The following is a 24,471-nucleotide window of genomic DNA, read 5'->3' on the forward strand; positions in this document are numbered from 1 at the left end:
ATGTTACTATAGTAAAATGTACTACAATCGTAAAGGAATTAAAATTAATTTTTGGTTTACACAAAAGTTCGTTTTACAGTTTTCTATCGAAAAAATTGTACGAACCGTACTCCAATAAAACAATTTAAGCTTACGAAACTTAATCAATATATATATATTTAAAATAATTACTTATCACGAAGTTGATGTTGATCATAGGACTTCTGAAACCTCCATGTGGTGTGGTACGCAGAGAACGTTGCTGCCGATCCTCTGAAAACTTGTGCGCAGTGGCTATCACAGAGTGTGGTTTAAATACGGCGGCATCCCGTGAATCTAACGAGCGGCCTACAATCGCAAGTCTCAGTCCTCTCACGCTGGGTTACCATTGCTCGATAAATTTATTATAATTCATATAAATGATCTATTACGATTAATACTTAAAACAAAGAAAAATTGGTGCCGTAAGAAAAAAAATAAAACGCGTGTTACATTCAAATCAAGTAAGTGACAGTCAAAACAATGCTAATTTTTAATTATGAATATTAAGTACTTATTATTTCAAATATTTTGGAGTTACTATTGTAGAAATAATCTTTAGGAATAATTCTGACTTTCACTATCTTTTATCGAACTGACGGCTGCTGGGTATTTATTCATTCATGAAAGCCTTCCTCTAAAGATCGCCACAAAGACGAGTCTCCCATCGTATAATATAATATAATATAATATAATATAATATAATATAATATAATATAATATAATATAATATAATATAATATAATATAATATAATATAATATAATATAATATAATATAATATATTCACTAATTAAGGCCAGTTTTGCATACCGCGGTAATAGGTGCTTTTACTTCATCAAGAAACAAATATTTTTCCATTATATAAAATGTATCATAGCATATCATTAAACAATTCGTTAACTTCTGCAAAAATGATTTTATAAAAACTCTTTCGTGGGTAGTTGTAATCGGTTTAGCATTTTACACTCCTCTAATGTCTAAATATGCATATTATATGTTATTTAAATTTTAATAAAAAATATTTATTAAACAAGAATTTTAAAAATCCTTTTACAGTGTGAAGCATTTTTAAGTGATAATAATGCTTAAAAATCAATTGCTATATTACTGTATTAAGTATATTGTGAAAGTGAGTAGAATATACTGTCTGATTTATTGTGGACTTTACATATCAGAACACGTTTCGAACCCTCGTATGTTTAAGTTGAGGCATGCTTTTATAACGAAGCTCAAATTAAATACTAGTTACTATTAAGTTAGGCTCTTCTGGCTTACTTAACATGGCATATGAAAATGGTCGCCCTAAATTAGGAGGCCACGAGTACATTAATAAATAAATAAATTTGATAGTAAACTTTAGTTTTTTCACTTATAGTTTCCTACAAATTCCAACTAGTAACTTTTTTATTTTATTTCATTTTTAAGGTCGACTCCGTGATTATTCTCATTTGCCAGTGGCCAGCTAGTAACGTAACTTTTTGCGAAGCTTGAATTAACATAGACGAAAGATATATCTGTGTAGCGAGTTTATATTTAAAAAACAAACACAGACAACCACAGCTGGTGGAAGACTCGCCCGATTAAAATTCATATGTTTGCTTCGTATTTTAACTTTGAGCTTAAATATAAACAAGAATGAATATATAATATTATGTATGAATTTACAAAGTACACAATGATGATTTACGACTTCTTATATTTAGGTGAATTGCTGAATAAATAAAAAAATTAAAGTAATTTTTTGGACAGGTTTATTCAGAATGTGTTTACGGTATGTTATCATACATAAAATCGTTCAGAAAGAAAGAATCTTCTTTCTTTTCAGCTTTCCTAAACTATAAATTGACTGTAAGCCTCTCTGTTCTACTTTTTAACCGCGTGCTGAAAATCGCTCCAAATGTGAATTTGCCTGCACTAATTTTAATTGTAAGCGTCGGGAGACCGCTCATCTCTTAGGTTGTTTACGCGTACGGATCATTGAGTGATTGGGCGTCAGTCACAGAGAAGTCTCGATGTAGGCTGTCACTTAAACCGATTTAGCATTCTCTAGCTCGGTTGCTATTATCAGATTTTGAATGTTTTCAATCTTTTACTCCACTATACTACCTTACTTTTCTAGATTGTTAATACTTAGATCATATAGTTGCTATTTTCCACCTACTTCACACACCCTGCGCAGGCTTTTGTGAGTGCTATTTCATAAAATACATTCGTGATAATTTTTAACTCGCTAAAAAAAGTTTTAAGCTTGTATGAAGCCATAGGCCCTCCTTCCGGGTAGAATTTTTCTAAAATCCAGCTAACCTTCTTAGTTGGCCTGTACACAGAGAAAGGAGTACCGTACAAATTTCAAGTCTCTAAGTCCTATAGTATGAGCAGCGGTAGCCCAGCGGTAGAGGCCTGAGAATTGTAGTCGTAGGTCGCGGGTTCGATTACCGAAAGCAATCTTATATAATTCTCACGTTGTGCCTAAATTATATAAGATTACCACTGCTCACAAGTTTCCCGATGATGAGCAGTAGCGTCCTCTGCGTATCATAATACCACACTGCAATCGCCAACCCGCCATAGCACCAATGATATCATTAGGATATATATCTAAGGATATATATCCATAGATATCTTTGGGGAAGGCAAATACTACAAGCGTCTGCATCAGCCGATGCTGATACAATACAATTCCAGAGATTGTAAGTAGTCAGTTCATCGGTGGAAGTATCTTTCATGTGCATATATCTATTTTTTAATATAATTTTATATCAATACAAATCGACTTATGTACATAAATATAGACATATCCGGCCTGTTTAGAAAATTGTTATATCTATAGTAATCGTTTCTGCCCATAGACACCCACACACATAAGCAATCTCCAAAAATTATGAGAGGATATACCATAATCGCCGCGCTTGGCAGGCAAGTAAGCGATCGGAGTGTGATATTATGGTACGCAAAGAACTCTGCTGTTCATTCTCGGGAAACCTCTTCGTGATGGGTCTTACTTTTATATAATTATTATAACGATTATACATGATTGCATCCCGGATATCAGAACATTTACTGGTCAATCTAAGGTAGTTCGCCTTACTAACAAAATTAATACTTCAAAACCGAATGAGAGTAACTCTAAGCGATGGCCAAATTCCAATCGGGAACTAGTTTACATTAGATTTCAATTTAAATTCTAGTTGAATGTAACTACTGCAGTTATCCTCCTTGTTAAGCGAAGTTGGTTCGAACGAATTGGTCCAGCGCACATCTTTGTTTAAACGACGATAACATTATACGAATGCCAGATGCAATCGCATAATCATTTTACGCTACCTAAACGTAATTTTACTCAATAAATTAACCCGATAAACATATTCGAATATTAAACATCTATTTATCATGGAACATAGGAGCCAAGGAGCATGCGATCCCAATATTTTTCTAAACAGACTTTATTCACACTTCCTTGGTTTTTTTTATCGTCATCTTAAACATCAACCGCTAGTTCTCAGAATCCTTTTATATATGTAATGGGTTTATGTCAGTACTTTGTTTTATTTACAACATTATTCTGAATTTTGTTTCAGATTCCTTGGTCTTAGTTTGTATTAAATTATTTTGAATTTTACTCTTCTATTTTAGTCTACTTATTTACTACTGCAACTTTTTTAAATTTTATTTTATTACCCCGTGCTTGCTCTTAATTACAAGGATCGAGTCTTAAAGCACCTTATAAATGTATTATGTTCTATTTTAAATTAGTTTTATACAATTTAAAACTATTTCTTTTGTGTGTATGCCATCTATTTTCCATTATAGGTGGCGTTTAGCACACTGTTGTGTCCTGTATCTTAAGGTTCACTACTTATTTTATTCCTTACTATATTATTATCCTAATAATTATATACAAAATTCTGTTTACACTGGACCAGTCGCAACTGGCGCGTGACAAGTTTCTGTCGCTTTGTTGTTACTCTTGTCCAAAAGCAAGACCGTTCATTTATTTAATAACTTATTGACTTTTATATAATATTTAGAGCTTACGATACGATAGATTTCTTTTGCATACAATTAATAATATTAAGATTACGTAATATTATTAATTGTATGCAAAGGAATAGTATTAGTACAATAACAAGTTTTTCTTAAGAAGCAGAATCTATATAAACTACCAATTTTGTGTGGTGACATTTTTTAAACACTATCAATGTATGTTTCCACATGAGACATTATTAATTTTAAAGATTTTACGTATTATAATAATACATACACATAAATTGACCCTGACTAGCTATGATTGCTGACACGTAAATATTTTAGTACTGTATAATGCTTACAAAGGTGAGATCATTAAGTTAAATTATTTACATAAGGGGCTACCTAACACATCGCTAAAAGCATAGTCATGTGATAATATAACGTAAAATGACTCTCTGTTTCTAAACCATGTAGTAATGGAACATCCATATTTATTTTATTGGGATTTACAAAACTAATGTTCGATAACAAAATAATTAGCAGAGATATCTTAAGTTAATTTATCTTGTCATATTTAAATAAAAAAAAATCTTATTTATCTTATTAATTGTTTACATTAATTAGCACATTGGGTCTACCATCTGTTCGGTTAATACATTTTTCATACTGGAAAAGAACAGGCGAAATAAACACAGCGAACCACTATTTTTACATATCTTTTTTCTAAATCTAACAAAAAAACTTTTTGAACTTAATTGAAACTTAATTTTCTTCTTTTAAACATGTACTCGTATAATACGACGTTGTCAAGTAAAGGTCGTTACAAAAATCAAAGTACAATATTACACAATAGTTTCAAAGTATAAACATAAAGCAATCGTAATGGGTAAACAAATCGACAACTTAGTGATTTGGGATCAATAGGATTATTCCCTTAGATGAGACTGAGAACTATCACTCCAGAGACGAGACCTTATAATGTATTCTCTTAATGTGGTCCAATAGTAGGATTGTTCAGAAAAGTAAACACATGTGATATGTTTTACTTAAATTAATTACAATTTTATTATTGACATTGTTTCAATTAATAATGCATCCTCGACATATGTTATATTTTTATATTACTTCGTACTATTACTCGTACATCGCTTGTATAAAAGGTCATCAAAGTACAATGTTTACATTTTTCCTAATAATATATCTATAACTGTTTTGTTCCAATTCCTGCAGCCTTAGTAAAGTATTAACTTAGAAGTAACGTTTTCATTTAAAAAAAACCAAAACCAGTAAAAACAAGTTCTTCGTCCGTATGCGAGTATTGTCCACTATAAAGTATGGATCCATGCGATACGTCTTAACGGTACATCCGTTATTAAAAAATAATGGTTGAATTAAATTGTTTGTTTCCCTTGCGAACTTCCTAAATTGCGTCATCAAGACAAGCAAACAACATCGGTATCGAAATCGAAATATCAACATCATCATTCAATGTCATATACGATGAACCAATTAGACACGGACTATACCCAGCGTCTTTCAACGGCCTTAACAAAGTTACCTTGTAGTAATACGCTACGCTTGCCAGACCTTGGTCACCACTCCAAAATCTTAAGGCACGATCGTAGTTCTTTAGCGTGCCAAATCAATTACAAAATTAATAATGAGGTAAATCTTAGTCATAACCTTACCGATGTATTTGAATCTACACTAAATACAAAGCAAACAACTTAAGCCTCAGCATGTCTACATAACATTAATACTGTACATAAGATCAGACCTGTACTTTGTATAGTTTTTATCATCATCAGTAAGGAAAGGACCAATATTAAGTCACTTCCGCAAACACGGAGTCTCTCAGAGTGTGGCACTAATCGTTGTAACATAACTCCTGAAGATGCCCCGTGAAGGGGTGAAACACGTGTTGTGTGATTTGACGGTGGCAGTTGTGTAATTCGCATTGTTTCGTGCATGCGCATTTGTCGGCGGGCTGGCGGGCGGTGCACTTTGTTGCACGACTACCACTGCATGTAGGGAGTGGCTAATATTGGTCCTTTTCTTACTTAGGATGGACTTCCGCAAAATAAAGCCTGATTCCATTAAATATTTATCATCATCATCACCATTTCAGCCATAAAATGCCCATTGTTGAACATAACAAAAATATTCTCTGACTCTTATGTTTTAACAAGATCCTTTGTTCACTTTGCGAGTGGACGTCATACGTTGCGTTTCCAAGTCCATATTCTTCACTCAGAATCTTAAGGTTTCAGTAGCCATCCGGCCTGCGCACTATATAGTCTGCTCAATACTACTTCTACTTGCTAATCTGCTGCGCTATATCTGCTATTTTAATAGCATGTTGCTATTAACTTTACTGTATTTGCATAAAAAATGTACGATTTTAATTCTTCGTGTAAGAATTGTACACGAACAGCACTTTATAGTTGTTTTCGAACCTTATATGACTCACCTTTTACCACTTACCTTTTACCATTTCCTTAATGAAAGCTGTTTATTTTAAAGCGTTAATATAGCATTTAACAATCTCATCGATAATAACCTTCCACGAATAATGTATGTTGCGGTCATTGTACTCATTACCGCTCTATGGGCAGGGATTACACGGATAACCCGAAATTTCCCCGTTAAACCCTTTTCGATTAATAATTTTATGCGAAGTTGCTTACGAAAATAGATTTTAGGTAAAAATGAGAGAATTTACGTTAACGAAATATAATTCGAAATAATGAATGAAATAAGAATAAAATTTAAATATGATCATAATTATTTTTGTAATCTCAAAATTCGTATAATGATTTTAACTAGTTCGGGGTTTGTCTTTAACTTATTTTCAAAGTGACTAAAGATTTCTTATTTGTTAAATACGATTCTAATGAAGTTAGCTTAAAATAACTTCAATTCTATTCTTTTAAATTTGGCCCGTACTAATTTTACTTGTCCGTTTTGAGCGCACTTTTTTTGGTCAGAACGTTTTAAAGTTATTACACCCATTGTTTGGGCAATATATCTTTGGAAATGTGTTTCCCGTGCAATTTAACGTCTGCATACAGTCGTGTAGTTACCGCGGCTTTTATCTTTTGATATTTTTAAGGGAATAACTCAATAGCTAAATTGATAAAACAAAAATAAAATAAACTTGAATCTTAGCCAATGTCTTTAGTGGGAAAGTAACATTTTTGTAACTCATGTTTAATTCCTTCATATGAGATAATTCAAAAGTTACCTTGTCTACGTAGGTTGGGATTAAAGTGACCTAACAAGTGACCACTTGTGTATATCGTGAAGCCAAATTGAAAGAAGAGTTTAGAATTAGATAGAAGAATAGAGAGATAGAATGTATAATCAGTTTGAGATTTCCCATCATTGTTTAACTTAATGCTATAAGGATTCCAAGAAGCGCGATCGTCTAAAAGGAGCACTATACTAATTTTTTTTTTGTGTTCGCAATCATAATATTCTTAAGACAGTAATAAAACTGTACACAGAAATAAAAGTCAAGAATTCAAAATTAAATTAATTAAAGTCATTTGCTCTACTGACGATTTCTTCTTTATGATCATTTATCTTCGTTGCTGAAGATCGCGCCCATCCTTGAAAGAGTTAGTAGATCAGACGATTTGCTTCCACGGGCCTCTAAGACCTTTTATTCTGAGTGCTTATATTATTAGAGAATATGGCAGTATAAAACAGTCCCCAACACTACAAAGAACAGACTAGTAGGAACTTTAATATCCTTAACCTTCCTACACGCATCTGAATCCTGGACAATCGGCACTGCAGATCAAACAACAATAGATGCTTTTGAAAAATGACGCTGGAAAAGGATGCTACCATATTATTCAGGAGAACCAACAGATCAGATATCGATTAACTTCGTCTAAAGACCTGGCTCTTCTCCGTCTGTTACAAGGATATTCTGGGCTACTTCGGGCATGTAACTCTGAGGCAACTAAAGAGACTTAATTAGCTTATTATCGTAAACAAATGTAGAAATGTATATTAGAAGCCTCATAATAATAAAATAAATACATTTATAAGAAATCTCATAAATGTGAATTTAATTTTTATTATACTCTAAGTATAAAACCTATCGACAATCTCCAATATAGGTAGGACATAATTTTAGATAACTTATATGTAGTGTATGTACTTCTAAAAACACATACATCGTGTGGTAGATGTAAAACAAATAACTTAAAGTGGTTCATGTTATCTCGCCTAAAATATCACAATGAACAATTGAGGTGGAATGAGAATCACTCGTAAATTTAGTCATAAGCATTAAACATACCAGATAAAGGAATTGAAAGGAGCTCAGGTAACCAAAAGACGATTATGAATCTAAACAGGGTATGTTTGTGTAATTCAAACGTCTTCGTATACAAATAGATTCATCAACTCAAGAGTTCGTATATTTTGACCTTCAATTTCGACAAATTTCTTATAGTTCATTGAGTAGTGAAACTAAAGTGATATATTGACGTCGATGTTAATTTTCAATTCTCGATTTTTATTTATTATAGTAAATTTCACAAAATAAGTTTTTCAATTGCGAACTTTAAAAAATTCAGATTTATTCTAGAATCAAATTTCGTAAATTAAGACCGGAGATAAGAATAAATTCTAAATTCAAAACTTAATTGAATTGATAACAGAATTAGAAATAGATGGTAATCACTTCGTTCTTTTCAAAGAAAAAGCTAGTGTTGTTGACGAGTACAAGGTCAGCTGTTTTTTACAGATTTTAATCAGTGGAGTATTTCCGAGGAAAATTCTCAAACGCCTTTGGACATTAATGAGTATAAAAACGATATAACACTATTGTATGTATATATATATGAGAACCATAATATACGTATTACAATGATTTATTAAAGGAATCTAAACCTTTGGAAGGCGTTCGTATGTACGAAAACATGATATAAAAAACTATCTTACCACTAACCGTAAAATCATTGCGTATATGTATTGTTCAACTTAAAATGTTTATGAGCTATCACCATGATTGAAAGTCGCCACCAGTTAGCGCTGCGACTTTTTAATTTCTATACATTTCGACCGATCACCTTGAAATCTATGTAAGTATATTTTGCATTAAAGTCAGAAAAAGTTCATAGACCAAACACATGATATTAGTAACGTTTGCCGATTTAAACTAGTATGAGTTTTTTTTTTTCAAAGGCAATAAATACCTATAAATGACATGAAAAGACATTGCGACGGCTATTCCATTCCACTTTGAAGATACGTTTGCTCAGGTGTAGAAGTTAAATGTACTGTGACGGCTACTGATATGTTGTTCCGTTCTAATTTTGTAACAGAATATTTAAGTTTACTTGCAATTTCTCTCGTGCATTTTTTATTTCGGACCGGGATAGCGCGTGTATTGGTTGTCAACGTATTTTGCCATTAATACATTTTTTTAAATACTAGCGAAAAAATATTTGTATTATTCTAATTCCAAATATTCACTTACTGCTTTCGTATCTATATAGTTAACTTAAAGTGTATGACTTAATCGTTTAATTTATTCTAATCTGATCTTTAATGAGTTCAATTAAAATATAACAAGTTTTTTTGATATTCAAATATAAAATAAAAAATTCTTTATTCAACGTACGTTGAAATACTTCTATTATATGCGTAAAGCTAAATATGTGGTATATTCAGCTGTTCAGATGATTATTAATTATATATATATATATATACATATACATATATATATACATATACATATATATATATATATATACATATATATATATATATATATATATATATATATATATATATATATATATATATGTGTATATATATTACATATAAAAATAGCTAATTTTTGTTTAGAGACGGACACAGACGGCCTAAGTCGTTCAATCTTCTACGGTGTAATTTACAGTATATTTTCTTAGGACGGTATTTCTTTTCGCCATCTTAACCTCTACCGTCTTACGGCTGTCTTTTTTTCTAAGGTAATAATTTTTTCAGATTTTTTTCATTTAGTTACTAATCTTATAACTAATTAGTATTTGAATACGGTCTACTTATTACAATTTTTAATTTTGTTATTACAGTTTTTTATTATTTCCTTTCTAAAAATGTGTTTAAAATGGTAACACAGCTTAAAAAGTATTAAATTTTATATTTTTTTAGTAATGGTTTTAAGATTTGTAACAAAGAAACATTTTTAAAAGGTTAATGTAATAGATTATTTTAGAATTTAAAAAAAATCTAATATAAATATAATAAAAAACAAATTAATTTAACGGTAACCGATACAAAAGGCATATCAACATAATGTAACATATATTGACTTATTAAGAAAGTACGAAAAAAAAGAAAATCTGTGAGAGGTATCATGTTTAATGAAAGAAACTTGTAAAGTTAATTTATTCGAGGAACTCTAGACTAAACTCTAACTCTAGACTTTGGACTATAGAATCCTATAGAAAAGATTTGGACCAAAAAATCGCAAACCAAAATTCTACTATACGATTTAAAACCGACATTCCTTACAGCCACTTCCAGAAAAGCGTATCATAAATTCGGCTTGGACTGCACTATTCGAGACCGTAATCTAGGTTTTACTTAAGAACAAACCATTGCTAATTGAAACTATTTCCCCAGCGTTATAAGGCTTCCTTTTGATCTCGCTTGAAGCGAAGTCGAGCATTCAACCTAAAGCTTTATGGGAAAGACTAGTGAAATACGATTGAAACTTCTTGTGCTGTAACTCTATGAAAGAGTACTCTTGGTTAACTGATATTACTCGCAACGAATCCGTATATCTGCAACTTCATTGTTTCCACGCTTTTTCGGATAAAATTCGGGCAGTGTAAACTGATAGGATATCAATTGATAACCATTAATATGTATCACTATATTGTTTTTGTAGAGTATTATCCCAGCGGTAAAAGACTGAGACTTGTGATAGCAGGTCGCAAGTTTAATTCCCGAGATGAAATCTTATATAATTTACACTTTTTGCATTAATAATATGAGATTACCACTGTTCAACAAGTTTCTAGAATGTGGGCAGCAGCGTTCTCTGCATATTATAATACCCTACTACAATCGTCAACCCGCATGCCAGTGGCGATTATGGTATATTAACCCATAGATATTTGGGGGAGACCCAAGCATTGTACTGACGTCTATGGGTTAAAACACGAGTATATTGTAACACCTTGCTTTCCTAAAAAAACCTTTTTCATTACATTCGAATGCCAAGTAAATTATTAACTATTTACTGTTAAGGACATACTCGTATAATGAAGGCAGACAACCTAATTAAGGTCGTCAAAAGACACTGTATACAAGTATTTTCCAAACGATCCAATTGAATGTATATCCAGTAAGAGGCCTATGTACAGCAGAGAGTCTTACTGCTGAAATTATGATGGGAATATAGAATTAAAACTATTTATTTCATTATTAACAAATGTATATGACAAATTATGTGATGTTATAAGATAATTTTGATTGCGTATTATTGCGCTAATTAGTTCAGAGAAGTTACATAAGTACACACGATAAATTAAATTTAAATTGGGCCGATGTAAAGTAAATATATAATATTGTAAAATTAGAGTGACTTTTCGAGGCACTTGTATTATTTGTACTATTGGTCAACATGAGAAAGTTCTACAATTTTATGTATGTCACTTTTAGTCTGTACTATACTATCTGTTTCATCTGCATGCGTAAAAAGTAAAATTTAGTTTGTTTTTAGTTTGAGCTTTGTATGAAGTTTCTTAATAAAATTAAAAATCTCTATTAAAATTACAGTACTTATACGAAAGTTCACAAAAATCATTTACTTTAATAAAACGTCGTAATTTGTTGCGGACTGGTGTTCGTCTATACAGACATGGGTTTGTGCTAGAGAATGTATGAATAATATAATGATGTGTAAAAGTGAGTGAACCAAGCATAGTATATAGATTTTCTATAGTATAAGCTTGTATAAGTGATTCTAGGTATGGCTGTAAGTGTGAGGGAAAAGGTTTAATTTTTGTATGTTAATTAATTAAATAATAAATTTAATCTGAAAACTAAGCCACATATGTTTCTTAATTAAGATTTATAAACTGTCTTCGTTTTTGTCACTTATTAACTTCTATACCAATTAAACGATTATTGTGCAAATCGTTATAGAATTTGTTAAAATTGATTAAAAGGTTTCTAAAATTATTTTCCAAATAAATAAACTAGACATTACAAAACGCAGTCAGTTGATGTGGTTCATAGTCTGAACGGGTCCGTCTCGTTATTAAATAAACAAAATGCTTTATTTTATTAATAACGCTTTTATATAATAAAAATAGGTAGACGTGAGAAACGAAATACAGAGTCTTTTTTGTCAATGTGCATTTAATAAATGGGAACGCATGCGTTGAAATAAATGAATTTATTCCATTGTATTAACAGACAGAATAATGTTTGCCGGTATAATTTTAATCTCGCGATCAGTACCAACTTGCTTAAAGGAAATAAATTTTAATGATATAACTGTACTGAGTTATATGTTTTGGTGGGTATTGTTATTAAAATTCAACGTCAATCAATAAAAAAGTGTGGGAGTTTTACACGAGCTTAATTTTTTTCATAATAATTTTTAATTTATTTTCTTTTTTTCTAGCTTCTTTCTTCATAGTATTTATTATTCTTTACATTCTTTGCATTGCCTTCAGACATCATCTTACAACACTCACCTCTATTCGCAAGTTATGGCTGATTTTGGTTTTAGTTCATTTCATTCACACATTTTGTTATTAAATTATGGCTTACGTCTATTATCTTATTTTCCTATATCGAAAACACTGATGCTATTTACTTCTTGACAATTTTTTTATTATAATTATTTCACTATAACTTAAATATCACTAAAAGTGCGGCCTTTCCGTTCCCTGCCTTATCGTAACTTAGTCTTGTTGCTATTTATTGCATTGTATTATTACTCTGCATATTCTTAGAAATATGGTGCGACGTTTATCGCCACCAAGTAGGGAGGCGATGTTGCTTTTTTCGATTCGAATTCCTATCTCTATTTCGTGGGCAGATCAAAATCCTCCAAATACGAGACAACCAAATGATCGTTGTCCCTCACTCATATATAAATGTAGCTCTCGGAGTTTTCTAAAGAGTGAATTTCCTTATAGTATAGTTAGTTTTTATAATTCTTCCCGTACTTCCTTAATAGGTCCGATCATCGGACAACTGATCATAGTTGGGCACTACCGGTCACCCATAAATAGCATCGAAGACGTCTCAATTTCACAAGATTCATTTCGCCCTTGTAACGTTCATTTTATATCGACTATTCGCCTTATCGATCCAAAAGCTTTGCAGCATTCTATTCAAGCCGAAGATCCCACCCCTCTGACTTAACTATTGTATCAAATTCTGCGCTTAGAGCCTTTAGAGTTTAGATTCTTGTCTCTTTACATCTAGAACAGATGTAAATACTAGCGGATAAATAGCATTATTAAATGGCTAATACAGCAAGAAAATAAAGTAAATTCTAAAGGATCCCTTGAACTTAGTTATTGTAAACATGTTCAGGCTTGCTCTTTCACCTCGAACCGGTAAACATAAAAATATATGACAACAAAATACACAAAATAAAAAAAGAATTAAAAAAAAACTTCACAGCTAGCATGTTTCTTATCAGAAAACTTGTACATGCTTTAGTTTTAGTGAATTTAAAATTATACACGTAGCATGCACAAATAAAGATAAGCTATTTCAGTTCTTTGAACTGAAGACTGCAGTAAAATGTAACAACAAAACAAACACAAACAGAAACGTGACCAACACTTTACGCTATGAAATCTAAATCACGAAAAGCAATTTGTTGTTACAATTTTACTAAGCAAACTTTAGTTTTTTTTTTTCATAATTTACGGCACTTACTCGTGAATAAAATTAAATTTATTGTGTTTAACATATCGCGTCAAAGTAAACTACACCCTATTTAGTTAAATCTTCAAGCGAAATTTAGAATAACAATGTACGGTCTAAAACTAGCTTAGAGTCTTAAAACTTATGTGTCAATGTTTTTAAGATTGTGTAATATAACACAAGACTTTGAATTTTGGTAAACTGAAATATAAAGTATAAAAGGGGTACCTCCCTGTACCTGTTTAATAGAGACATATAACGAAGAAAAATAAAACTACCCACTAATAATTGTATGTGTCTGTTTATCGACGAAGATGTGCGTATCTTCTGGATGACAAAATTAATCAACGTTTTATTACTAAAGAAACTCAAATGCTCACTAGGTTCTAATTTGTTCCTTAACATCGGTCCTTGAGTATTTTGATCACATTGCCTAAAAATATCGTAGGTATGTTTCTCGTAGCCACTGGCAAGATTGAATGAAAAATCGAGCAACGAAAAATCTATAAATTCAAATCCGTACCACATATCGAAGTACATAAGCTTAATACACAGAAGACACACGCCATGTTAAACATCATTATTATTTTAGTCCTAGAACATCCACACCTGCACGCAACTTCTTCCGCCGACCTATAATGACGGTTTAATATAGCTGAAAGACTGTTACTTCGGACAGCGCCGATAGATGGCGTTGGTAGTACATTGCCCGTGGCTACTAATGTCGATGTCGGAATAAAACTATTAAGAATCAACGAGGACACGTGGTATAAAATAGTAGAAGGTGTAGTTTTACTTACGAACCGTGTATCTGTCAGCAAAGAGAAATTCAACTAGTGAAGGAGGTATACGATATAAATATATCGTATACCATTAACGAAACGTACTTGAAGTCCGAGAGGTAAATCACTTCAAAGGCATAAATAAAACGTTTGCAACTTCTGACAGGTATAACATTATAAACCTTTTTGAATTTAGAAAAAAGCATAAAACAAATTATCATAAATTTAATGAAATTAAAATAATTTATTTTAAAACTAATGATAAAAGAAAGACAAATCTTATTGTAAAATGTAGTTTATGAAAATAAAATGTTAGTTGCTTGTCTCCTATACAGGTAGTTGTTAAACGTTGTGTGCTGCCGTTCTTGCTACGTACGACTGAACAATCTCGTTACCTTTTATGCTCGTCGGGAAGATGTAATCACGTTGTTCGTTATGTTTTGATCCATGAATATCCACTGAAGAACATGCCAATATTTCGTCCTTTGTTATTTATCATACGCCAAACGACAATACATTAGCAACTATGATCACACATACTCATGGTTAATGGCGATTCTCTTTTCTTGATCTATAATGGCTTCCAAAGTTAGATGTCTTATTACATTTATTTTTATTATGATCATCTCTACCTTCTTATTAGCACGTAATAAGAAGAATACTAGAAGATGGAAACTAAAATCAAGTTGAGGTTCTCTATAAATAATAGTTCCAAACGTGCTATGAAGACCCCGTAAAAACAGTTTCGTAAAAAGTCTAGTAAACTAAGGTTACTATTACATTACAATTATAGATATCATTGTAATTAGTTTATATATATATATATATATATATATATATATATATATATATATATATATATATATATATATATTAAATAGAAAAAAATATTTATTGATTTATTACTTATACTTTCAATGGGATACGATCATTTATAACGATTAGTTCAATAAGAGAAAAGAATGCCAAAGACTTCAAGCTTTTTTTTTTAAAGAAGCTAAAATTGAACTATAAAACACTGGACGTAATTAAGGAGCAGCAGTGATTTTTTTTTGACGGTTTTGGCTCCCAGTTTTAGATAGCGGGTTAGATTCGTGGGTCGGTACACATTGCAATTTACATAACATTGCATCTACCCACAAAAGACGGAATAAAATATTATTAGACCATCGGTATGCTACAAATCAGTAAGATAGTTTACGCAGTCGAATATACGAATAACATGGTAAAATAATAACTTTTTTCTCTCCACCTGCCTCTATTAGAGTTTGTTTTGTGTTTAAACAATGTAAACAATATAAAGATAAAGACCTAAGTAGTTTCTTTACCTATATTTACACTATGGAAACTGTCATTTAAAATTGGTAGGACTGTCTATAACATTTGCCAAGCATCTGTTTGGAACGTCATTTGGCTAGGCCTAAACCTTTTTGAAGGATTTTTGTGTCTCAAATAAGTTAAGTCTCGATTGGTGCCAAAATAATTAATTTTTTTCAGAAAAATTTCGTTCCGCAACCACCGTATTCGCCTTATTTAGCTCCGTGCGACTTCTGACTTTTGAGCAAATTCAAAAAGGGAAGCCGTTTTAACACAAATGAGAAGAAAAAACCAAATAGACGAAGTTATTGAAGGCTATACAAAAAAATAAAAAAAAATAAAATACTAATCCGACTGTTTTGAAATATGTTTTATAGGATGGGGATTACTTTAAAGGAGATGAAATTTATTTGGAAGTACAAATAAAGAATTTATAATTACAATTTATAAACAAATTCACCTTACTTTTTGATCACAGTGTTACATATATAGAAATAAATCCATGTTTCTCTTGGTCACGCCATAACTTCAGAGCGACTTTACCAACTTCATTCATTACTTTTTACTAGTTTCCTAATATTTTGTAAAATGTTCCTATAAAAAAAAATATACAATTCCCAGTGTAACTTGCATTACCAACGTCGATAAATAAATCACAAGGGTACGTGTAAAGTGTTAATCAAAATAGATAATCAAAATAATGCTCTCTGTGTTTGGCACTAATCGGTGCAACGTGACTCCTGAAGATGCCCCGTGGAGAGGTGAAACACGTGTTTTGTGAATTAATGGTGTCAGTTGGGTAATTCGCATTGTTTGCCGTATACGCATTTATCAGCGGGCTGGCGGGCGGTGCACTTTGGTGCACGACTACCACTGCATGTGCGGAAGTGACTAAATGTTGCTCCTTTTCTTACTTAAATGTTATATATTAAAAAGCGTAACAATCTACACTACGAAACAGATTTGTTTAAATTTATTAGACATCTGTCCGGTCTGTTGTCTGGCATAATCCTTTCATTGCCCCAGTAGCGGAGGAGTACCTCATATAGGATTTCCCCACATAAAAAAAGAGCGCAACATTTGTTAAGTCACCTAGTACATAATAAAACAGATGATCTATATGTACTTGTAATTATGCGCCATGGACATTTGTAAAGTTATCCAATGACTACGATTCACCATTACATATTTGAACTATGTGAATTCACTTTATTCACATATAATTTTAACAGAACAGACTAACAATATAAAACACCTTGCGATAAAGTCCATGTAAAAAGAAACGTGACGAATAAATGCAACTAGAGAAGTGGATTAGAACCAACAATTCCATGGAAAAAAAGTAGTTATATGGTAACATTCATATTTAATTTTACGACGACCAGGCACTCTCGCTTATTACCGCTGGAGATTCTGTCTCACTGTAACAAAAAAACGACCTTTTACGGAGATGGAATTTTCGAGATTATTACTATAACGCTTTAATCCATTTTGTTTTCTTCTTAATTTCTAATTCGCGAAAGCTTTGTACTCATATTTCATAAACTTTATAAATTTTATTAGGTGTAAAAACTTTTCGAACAATTTGCTTTTCGTAAATTGTGTTTTAGATAAATGTTGGATCGTAATTATTTGTTTTTGTTTTCATATTTTTGAAGAAGTTATCAAAATCGAATTAAAAATGTGATCAACAGTATCATACACACATTTCAGGTACAGGTTCAATTTATACAAAAAAAAATGCTTGATGGTATCACGCGAAATATTTTTAATGTGTAATATGGGGTCCATTGACGCGCGATTATAAATTTTAAAATACCCTATAGTCCACGAAGTGCAGCTATTCGATAGATATTTTAATCGTAAAAAAAGGTTTTGTTCCCCTTACCATACAAAGTTTAACATATATATATATATATATATATATATATATATATATATATATATATATATATATATATATATATATATATATATATATATATATATATATGTATCGTTTACAATTAGTGAAGTTCCTAATCCCATAGGATATTCTATAATACATAAAGAAAAGAAAACTTCAATTCAATATATTAAAATCAAAAGGTTCCAATAAAAAATTTCCTTGGGATATCTAAAAGTAATATAGTCTAAATAGACAATACATTACTCCGTAATGGTACTACTATATTACATCAATAACAAGTATTCAGAGTAACATGTCGCCATCACGAACACAGGAAATTTGAGAACTTACCTTTTGTTACGTAACGTGCGAGCGGCTATGTCCTATGAAACGGTCGCTATTAATCATTTCAATCCTTTCCTCCCGCTATGATACTATGATGGCAGAACTTCAGATGTCAACTTATGTTCATTTTTCTTTTTAACATGATGAGAAAATATACCAGATATATCATAAAATAATACTACTTAATACTAATAATTATTTACTGTAACCGGTATATCTGACGAAAACTTTGTCTTAGGACATAAACATAAAAAAATTGTTAATGAAAATACTCGCATTCTAAATAAAATTATCAAAAAAAATATATAAGTAATTGTAACAAATATAATAAATAATTTTATTTAATAATTATACCAAGGTAAACAGTTATTTTATGCGTAAAAAAACGAAAGCCAAACTTTATTTCTTTTTTATGAAAAGAACTAGAGAAAGATCGGTCAAAAGATGAAGTGATTACAACCTGAAAGTTGGTCAACAAGAGAACTATGGAATAAGGTTAAGAAAGCTTATGTCGTTTCAGGCGACTCTTATATTAATAACAAAACTTCAAAGTATATTCTGGTAAATTAAAATGAAAATAATTAAAAGTAACCCGTCTTAAAATATAAAATACCTAATTGTTGTATCATTATGAAATGTATGACACGGATTAACAAAAAAATAAATCAATAAAAATATAAGAGCAGTTTGTTGGTGTAGACTAAAATGTCTAAGAACGAAAATATGTAAAAAAAATATTAAAAATGAACTGCGATATTCTTAGCATCAGCCAAGACCATTAATATTTGTGACTAAAATGGCTTCAATGATAATAATCTAATCTGTCTTTCATGTAAATGAATTATAGTGTCGTGCATATACATATATACATACTAACATATATTTATGTGCATACTTTGTGTAATATTTATGTAACATCGAAACTGCTCACAAACAAGTTTTCAGGAGATAGGCAGCAGCATCCTCTGCATACCAAAATACGACACTGCGAATTTTTTATATATTTTCATGTTTCCTGTCTTGAAATTCGCTTACATTTCATGCACTAATATACCAAAATGTTTCTTTCTTACACATAAAATATGTGTATATTTCAGTTCATGAACATAATTAATTAAGTCTTATATGTTTATACGTTATAACACATTATTTTAATATCATTATATATTTTTTCATGTCTAAGTAGTTGTTTGAAAATAAATAATTTTTGAAATGCAGATGATGAACTTAAAAGGTTTCAAAAAAATTATCGTCGGCTTACATATGTGTTTTTTTTTTTACATTCCGTATAGTTAGGGAATTTTCTTTTTTATCCAATGACCTAGTTCGTTTGTGAGTTGTAGAAATGGTACGAGTACAATTTTCCGTGCGTTCGGTCAGAATATTTATTTTCGGCACTAAAATTTTCAATACCCATTTCACGTGAGGCATTGTCTAACGAAATATTTTCTTACTAATAACCGAGGATTTGTAAAGGAAATCGTATAACTACTTAATACAGACATAAGTTTTTTGAGAATAAACAAAATTTTAATGCATAAAACTAGTGTATAAGAATATTGGTATATTGATTGATATAATGTGTTTATATGAGCAGTGTTAGCTCAGCAGGGGACTGAGATTTGCGAATGTAGATCACGGGTTCGATTTTCAGCATACAGTCTTATTATATAACTCTCACTTTATGGATTAATTATACAGAATTTCCACTGCTCACAAACAAATTTCCATAGGACAGGCGGCGGTGTCCTTAGCGTACTGCAATACCACACTACGACCAACTTGCCAACCCGCCTGCCGAGGCTGAATTATGATTTTTCCCCTATAGATATCTTTAAGGGAGGACTATGTCTAAAATGACAACTAAGATGTATTACAATATTGTAGCGTGGTATTTGTTAAAATAAACTCAATCTCGATTTTTGATTCGATGCGGTTGCAATATTAGTAATTTTTTTTTCTTTATTAGTAACGAATTTCTTTCAAATTTCTACAGACTTGCGGTTCGTTAGTGCCATATATAGGGAGCCATACGCTACCAATTGTTTAACAACATCATAAAATAATTATGAAAATATATATAATATAAATAAATGAACTAAAAACCTATTTTAATTCCCTACCATAATTGGTTTATCTACACGATGTAACAATTTATTTAAATATTTTATTAAAGCTGATTTTAAAGTAAAACATTGTGAGGTGAATTATATCGAAAAGTATTTCAAAAAGCCTAAATGTTACAAAAAGTTATGATTCTTCTACTTTCTAGTACTTTCTACTCATAAAGAAAGTAAATAGTAGAAAACTTTGTCTTGAAATATTTCTATTGAAAGTTTATTTACGAACGGTTTTGAATGAAATCTACGAATATTTTCCGAAGTACAAAAGTTGGTCTTTCTATTTCGAATTCCTCTTCAAAAATTCGACAGCCATGAACGAATTTCTTGACTAATTCTCTGTTACAAGGGTTCTTTAATACGTAGAACCATAATCACTTTTGTACATTAGAATAAGTGGTTTAATCTAAGAAGAGTCGTACTAGTTTAACCATAAGGAAGATATTTGAACGATGATCGTTTTGTTTGGCTTTGTACTAACGAAGGTCGGTATCCACTTTATTTACACTCGTCAACATCGAATGAACAAACATACATTAGTGCGGGGACGGAGACGTAAAATCCGACGTAAACATTTTATGTTATTTTTATATAAACCTCTTTCGGTCGAGTTTTCTTTTTTCAACCCACTCTTGAATATTCTGTGGGTGACCTCTGTATGCAATTCTAAAAAGAAATGTATTAAAAACTTATGCAGTAATGATATGTCATATCTTTAACTTATGATAAAATATTGAGATTTCAATTCCCGATAAGGGTACTCTTTGTATGAATGCGATTGATATGGGCTATCCATCAATCCACTTCAGGACCTCTTCTTGTATTTTGTTTTATTTCTCTATTCAAAGTCTTGTCTTAATATTGGTAATATTATGCAGTTAAATAAATGTTACACCAGACAGTAACCACAGTTACCTCGTTAATACCAGAAGAACCTGGTGTATCCAGGCCGCTTATAATAGATCTAAATGCAAATCAATGGGAGAGATCTAAGTCAAGCATTAGATGCCTTTGGTTCGAAATGACGATCATAGTTAATCATATTTTATGATTAATAAGTCGCTGTAATATTTTACGGTGAACTATTAGCCCAATGTAAAAGGACTCTGCCATAAGACGACTAAGGTTTCAAATGGCGATTAAAAAAATTTTAAGGTGCATTAATTTATTATGTATATTATAAGATTCCCCCAAATTTTATACAGAGTACAAATGAATTACATACGTTCTGCTACCTTCATACGTTGTAAAGGTTGCCATTTGACACAGGAACAATAGCAGCACCTAATCTATATTTACAAAATACTTCACTTTTTCTCAGATCTACATATGTAAGTATTGCCGCTTAAAATCAGTTCCGATTTTCCTGTAAGTAAACCAATCAAACAAGATCTACTTATTGAAGGTTCAAAAATAATACCTAACAATAATGTGTCAATAATCTATCGACTGCTTACTTATTTTTCTAAAACAACGAGAAGTTACAGTACGTATAGAAATCTATAACTTTCATCATTTAAATTTTTTTACCAATATTTTAATTAATTTTCATTATAATGTAATGTACAGAATAATATAAAGTAGTGTTTTTCTTCATAATGCTATAAACACTTAGGTATTTTACATTAATCATTTATTAATTTTAAAAAAGTACCTGTTAGATATTGTATTTTTTTCATTTTGCGTGGATTTGCTGTATTCTTTTGTGTATATATACATAAATGAATAAAAAAAATAACTTACTTGGATTGACCGCCAGTCCTTCTTCCAAAACGTTCATCGAAAGATGAACGAGAACCAGCAATGTCGCAGAGAGCTGTAAGAGAATACAATTTATGTTAGTTTTTTGGCTTTTAATTTGTTATAATTTTAGATGCATTGTTTAGGATCTATGTGTTTTATTTAATTATGATTAGTTCAGTCCTATTTCTACACACCGTTATGGTCTACGTAGTAAAGTGAAGTGGTACGCTGCTGATACGTTGAGGCCTAACAAACGTAAGTGCCCTATCATTTTAATATGAAACCCCAACAATACAATCCCCATCCGGTGAAATAGTAGTATGCAGCATCCCGAGCCAGAGCTCCCCCGGAATCCCTCGAGCTTTGCTACTCTAAAGAAGATCATACGTAAGCGCTCAATACACCTTGCCACTTCGAACCCGCGGGACTTGCAAAAGACATTTCAACAGCAGTGAGAGTGCGGCCTAAAGAATAAGAAGCTATGACCAAAGTCATCTAAGCACAATGCCAGTGTCATTAAAACTAACTTAACAATAGAATGCGAAATCTTTCCCGTAGTCTAGACAACAAGCGCAAAAACATAACCGTGGGATTCTGGCGATGGGAGTCTGACATAACTCTTTTGATGTCCTGGCAGCAGCAAGATCGAAAAAAGGATTCTCCTCATCGGAAAAAAAATTCTTAAATGGAGCACATTATAGTTAATTTGGTGATCAGTTATGTCTGCCATAAGAATAAAGCCAGAAGAGCCCAAATTTAATAGAAACTAATGACAGATTTAGCTCCCCAAATTAATTCTACGAGGGTTCGAAATGCGTCGTGATGTGTGAAAAGTCCACAAAAGCCCAGACGGGTATGTCAGTGACCACTTTATCATTTTATAACGTTAATGTTATTTTGTATATTCATGTTCGTTTTGTAATATAATCCCACAAAGTAGTACAGAGTAGTAAGTGGGGTCTTTCTATCCAGCAGTAGCGTATAAGCAGCGTTTTAGGTTTTTGAAGGCGTCATAGAAATCAAATACTAGGTAACCGAATCATAGGTAATGATACAAACCAAAATGCTGCAATGCAAATCTAAATACTTCACTCTATTTGCCATATACTTTAAAATATCAAAGTTCATGACGTAATTTTTGAATTGGGAAAGTAAAATATTCTAAAATCAGAAACATTTAAAAATCTGTGACCATTTATTTATAAAGAAAAAATCCTCTTTGCCATTTAACATTTTTTACTTCACTAGTTTTCAGTGGAATATCTTTCAATTATTGGGTGAACGTCCTAATACTTATATTACTAGTACTTCGAAAAAATTTATATGAAAAAGGTAGAAGAAACTCCAGCAACGCTAGCGTAAATAGACAATCTTTTTCTTAGTCTGTACTCGTGATTTTGAAATTCATATGTCGCTAATTCATTTCTAAAGGTGCGTATGCGTGTTGAAAAGCCTTCACAAAATCTATGACAAGCTATTTCCATACCATCCTATCTTTTGCTTTTCACAGAGCAATTGTAATATAGACTCTAGTCAGTGTCTTGACTTGGTAAGATCGATAGGTAATCATCTATGTGGTCTTTTACCGTCTACGTTTATCTGCAAGTGATGTGTCTAAATATAGCTTAAGGATCGTTAGTAACATAACGTAGGAAGTATAATGTATAAATATTAAACTTTATTATTTTCCACGTACAATAGTAGTACAATAGTGTTCATCTAAACTTCTCACTGTTTGAGATTAAAGCTAAGTGACTATTAATATTCTTGACACCTTTTCCCGCTGCTCACGGAATCTGTCCACGTAAAAAATGCCACAACGAGCTCTTGGGTACAATGCTGCCACCAAATTGCATTAAAAGTGCGCTTTGTGCTCGACGGCAATGCGAAATGAAATATTAGTTATACCACCCCCGATTCGAGCCAAAATTTACAATGGTAATTACTACGGGTAATGTTTATTTCTCCTTATATTCCGAAATAATGTTAGCGTAAACATAATTGAATACATGTGAGTACATTTTCGAAAAGTATTTCCAATTACTTTTAACAAGGATATTTATATAAATCAATTGAGATTTAGAAAGTAAAAACCATTAGTTGTTTATTTTAAGTTTCCACGATACCGACGGTATCGAATATATTATATATATATTATTTATTTTTATTTAATACAATGTATGTAAGTAAATGTGTTACGGTATAGGCTGCTGTATTGAAATACATAGATGAGTAAGGGCTCTATATAAAAGTGTGATCAAAGTATTGCGCTTAAAGCAAGACTGAGAACACAAACGATTGAAAATTTAAGAAATGGATAAATTTAAGCACTTTACTTTTTTGTCTACCCACTGGAAATCAAC

The 24,471-nt window shown here is 31.3% G+C and overlaps 1 protein-coding gene across 1 annotated transcript in view; it reads right to left on the bottom strand.

The window, feature by feature from the left end:
* Sol1 overlaps positions 1-22,603 on the bottom strand; it is a 365,472-nt gene extending 342,869 nt beyond the window's left edge. Inside the window, exons 1-2 of the mRNA XM_068770529.1 lie at positions 22,496-22,603; positions 22,109-22,181 (exon numbers count right to left, since the gene is read on the bottom strand). Coding sequence (XP_068626630.1) covers positions 22,109-22,181; positions 22,496-22,603 — 181 coding nt within the window. The remainder of the gene's footprint in view (positions 1-22,108; positions 22,182-22,495) is intronic.
* Between the last annotated feature and the right edge of the window lie 1,868 nt (positions 22,604-24,471).

Source organism: Battus philenor, unplaced genomic scaffold, assembly GCF_028537555.1.
Source record: "Battus philenor isolate CCGP_79_NKW_IND1 unplaced genomic scaffold, ilBatPhil1.0.hap1 SCAF_10, whole genome shotgun sequence".
Classification (NCBI taxonomy): Eukaryota; Metazoa; Arthropoda; class Insecta; order Lepidoptera; family Papilionidae; genus Battus; species Battus philenor.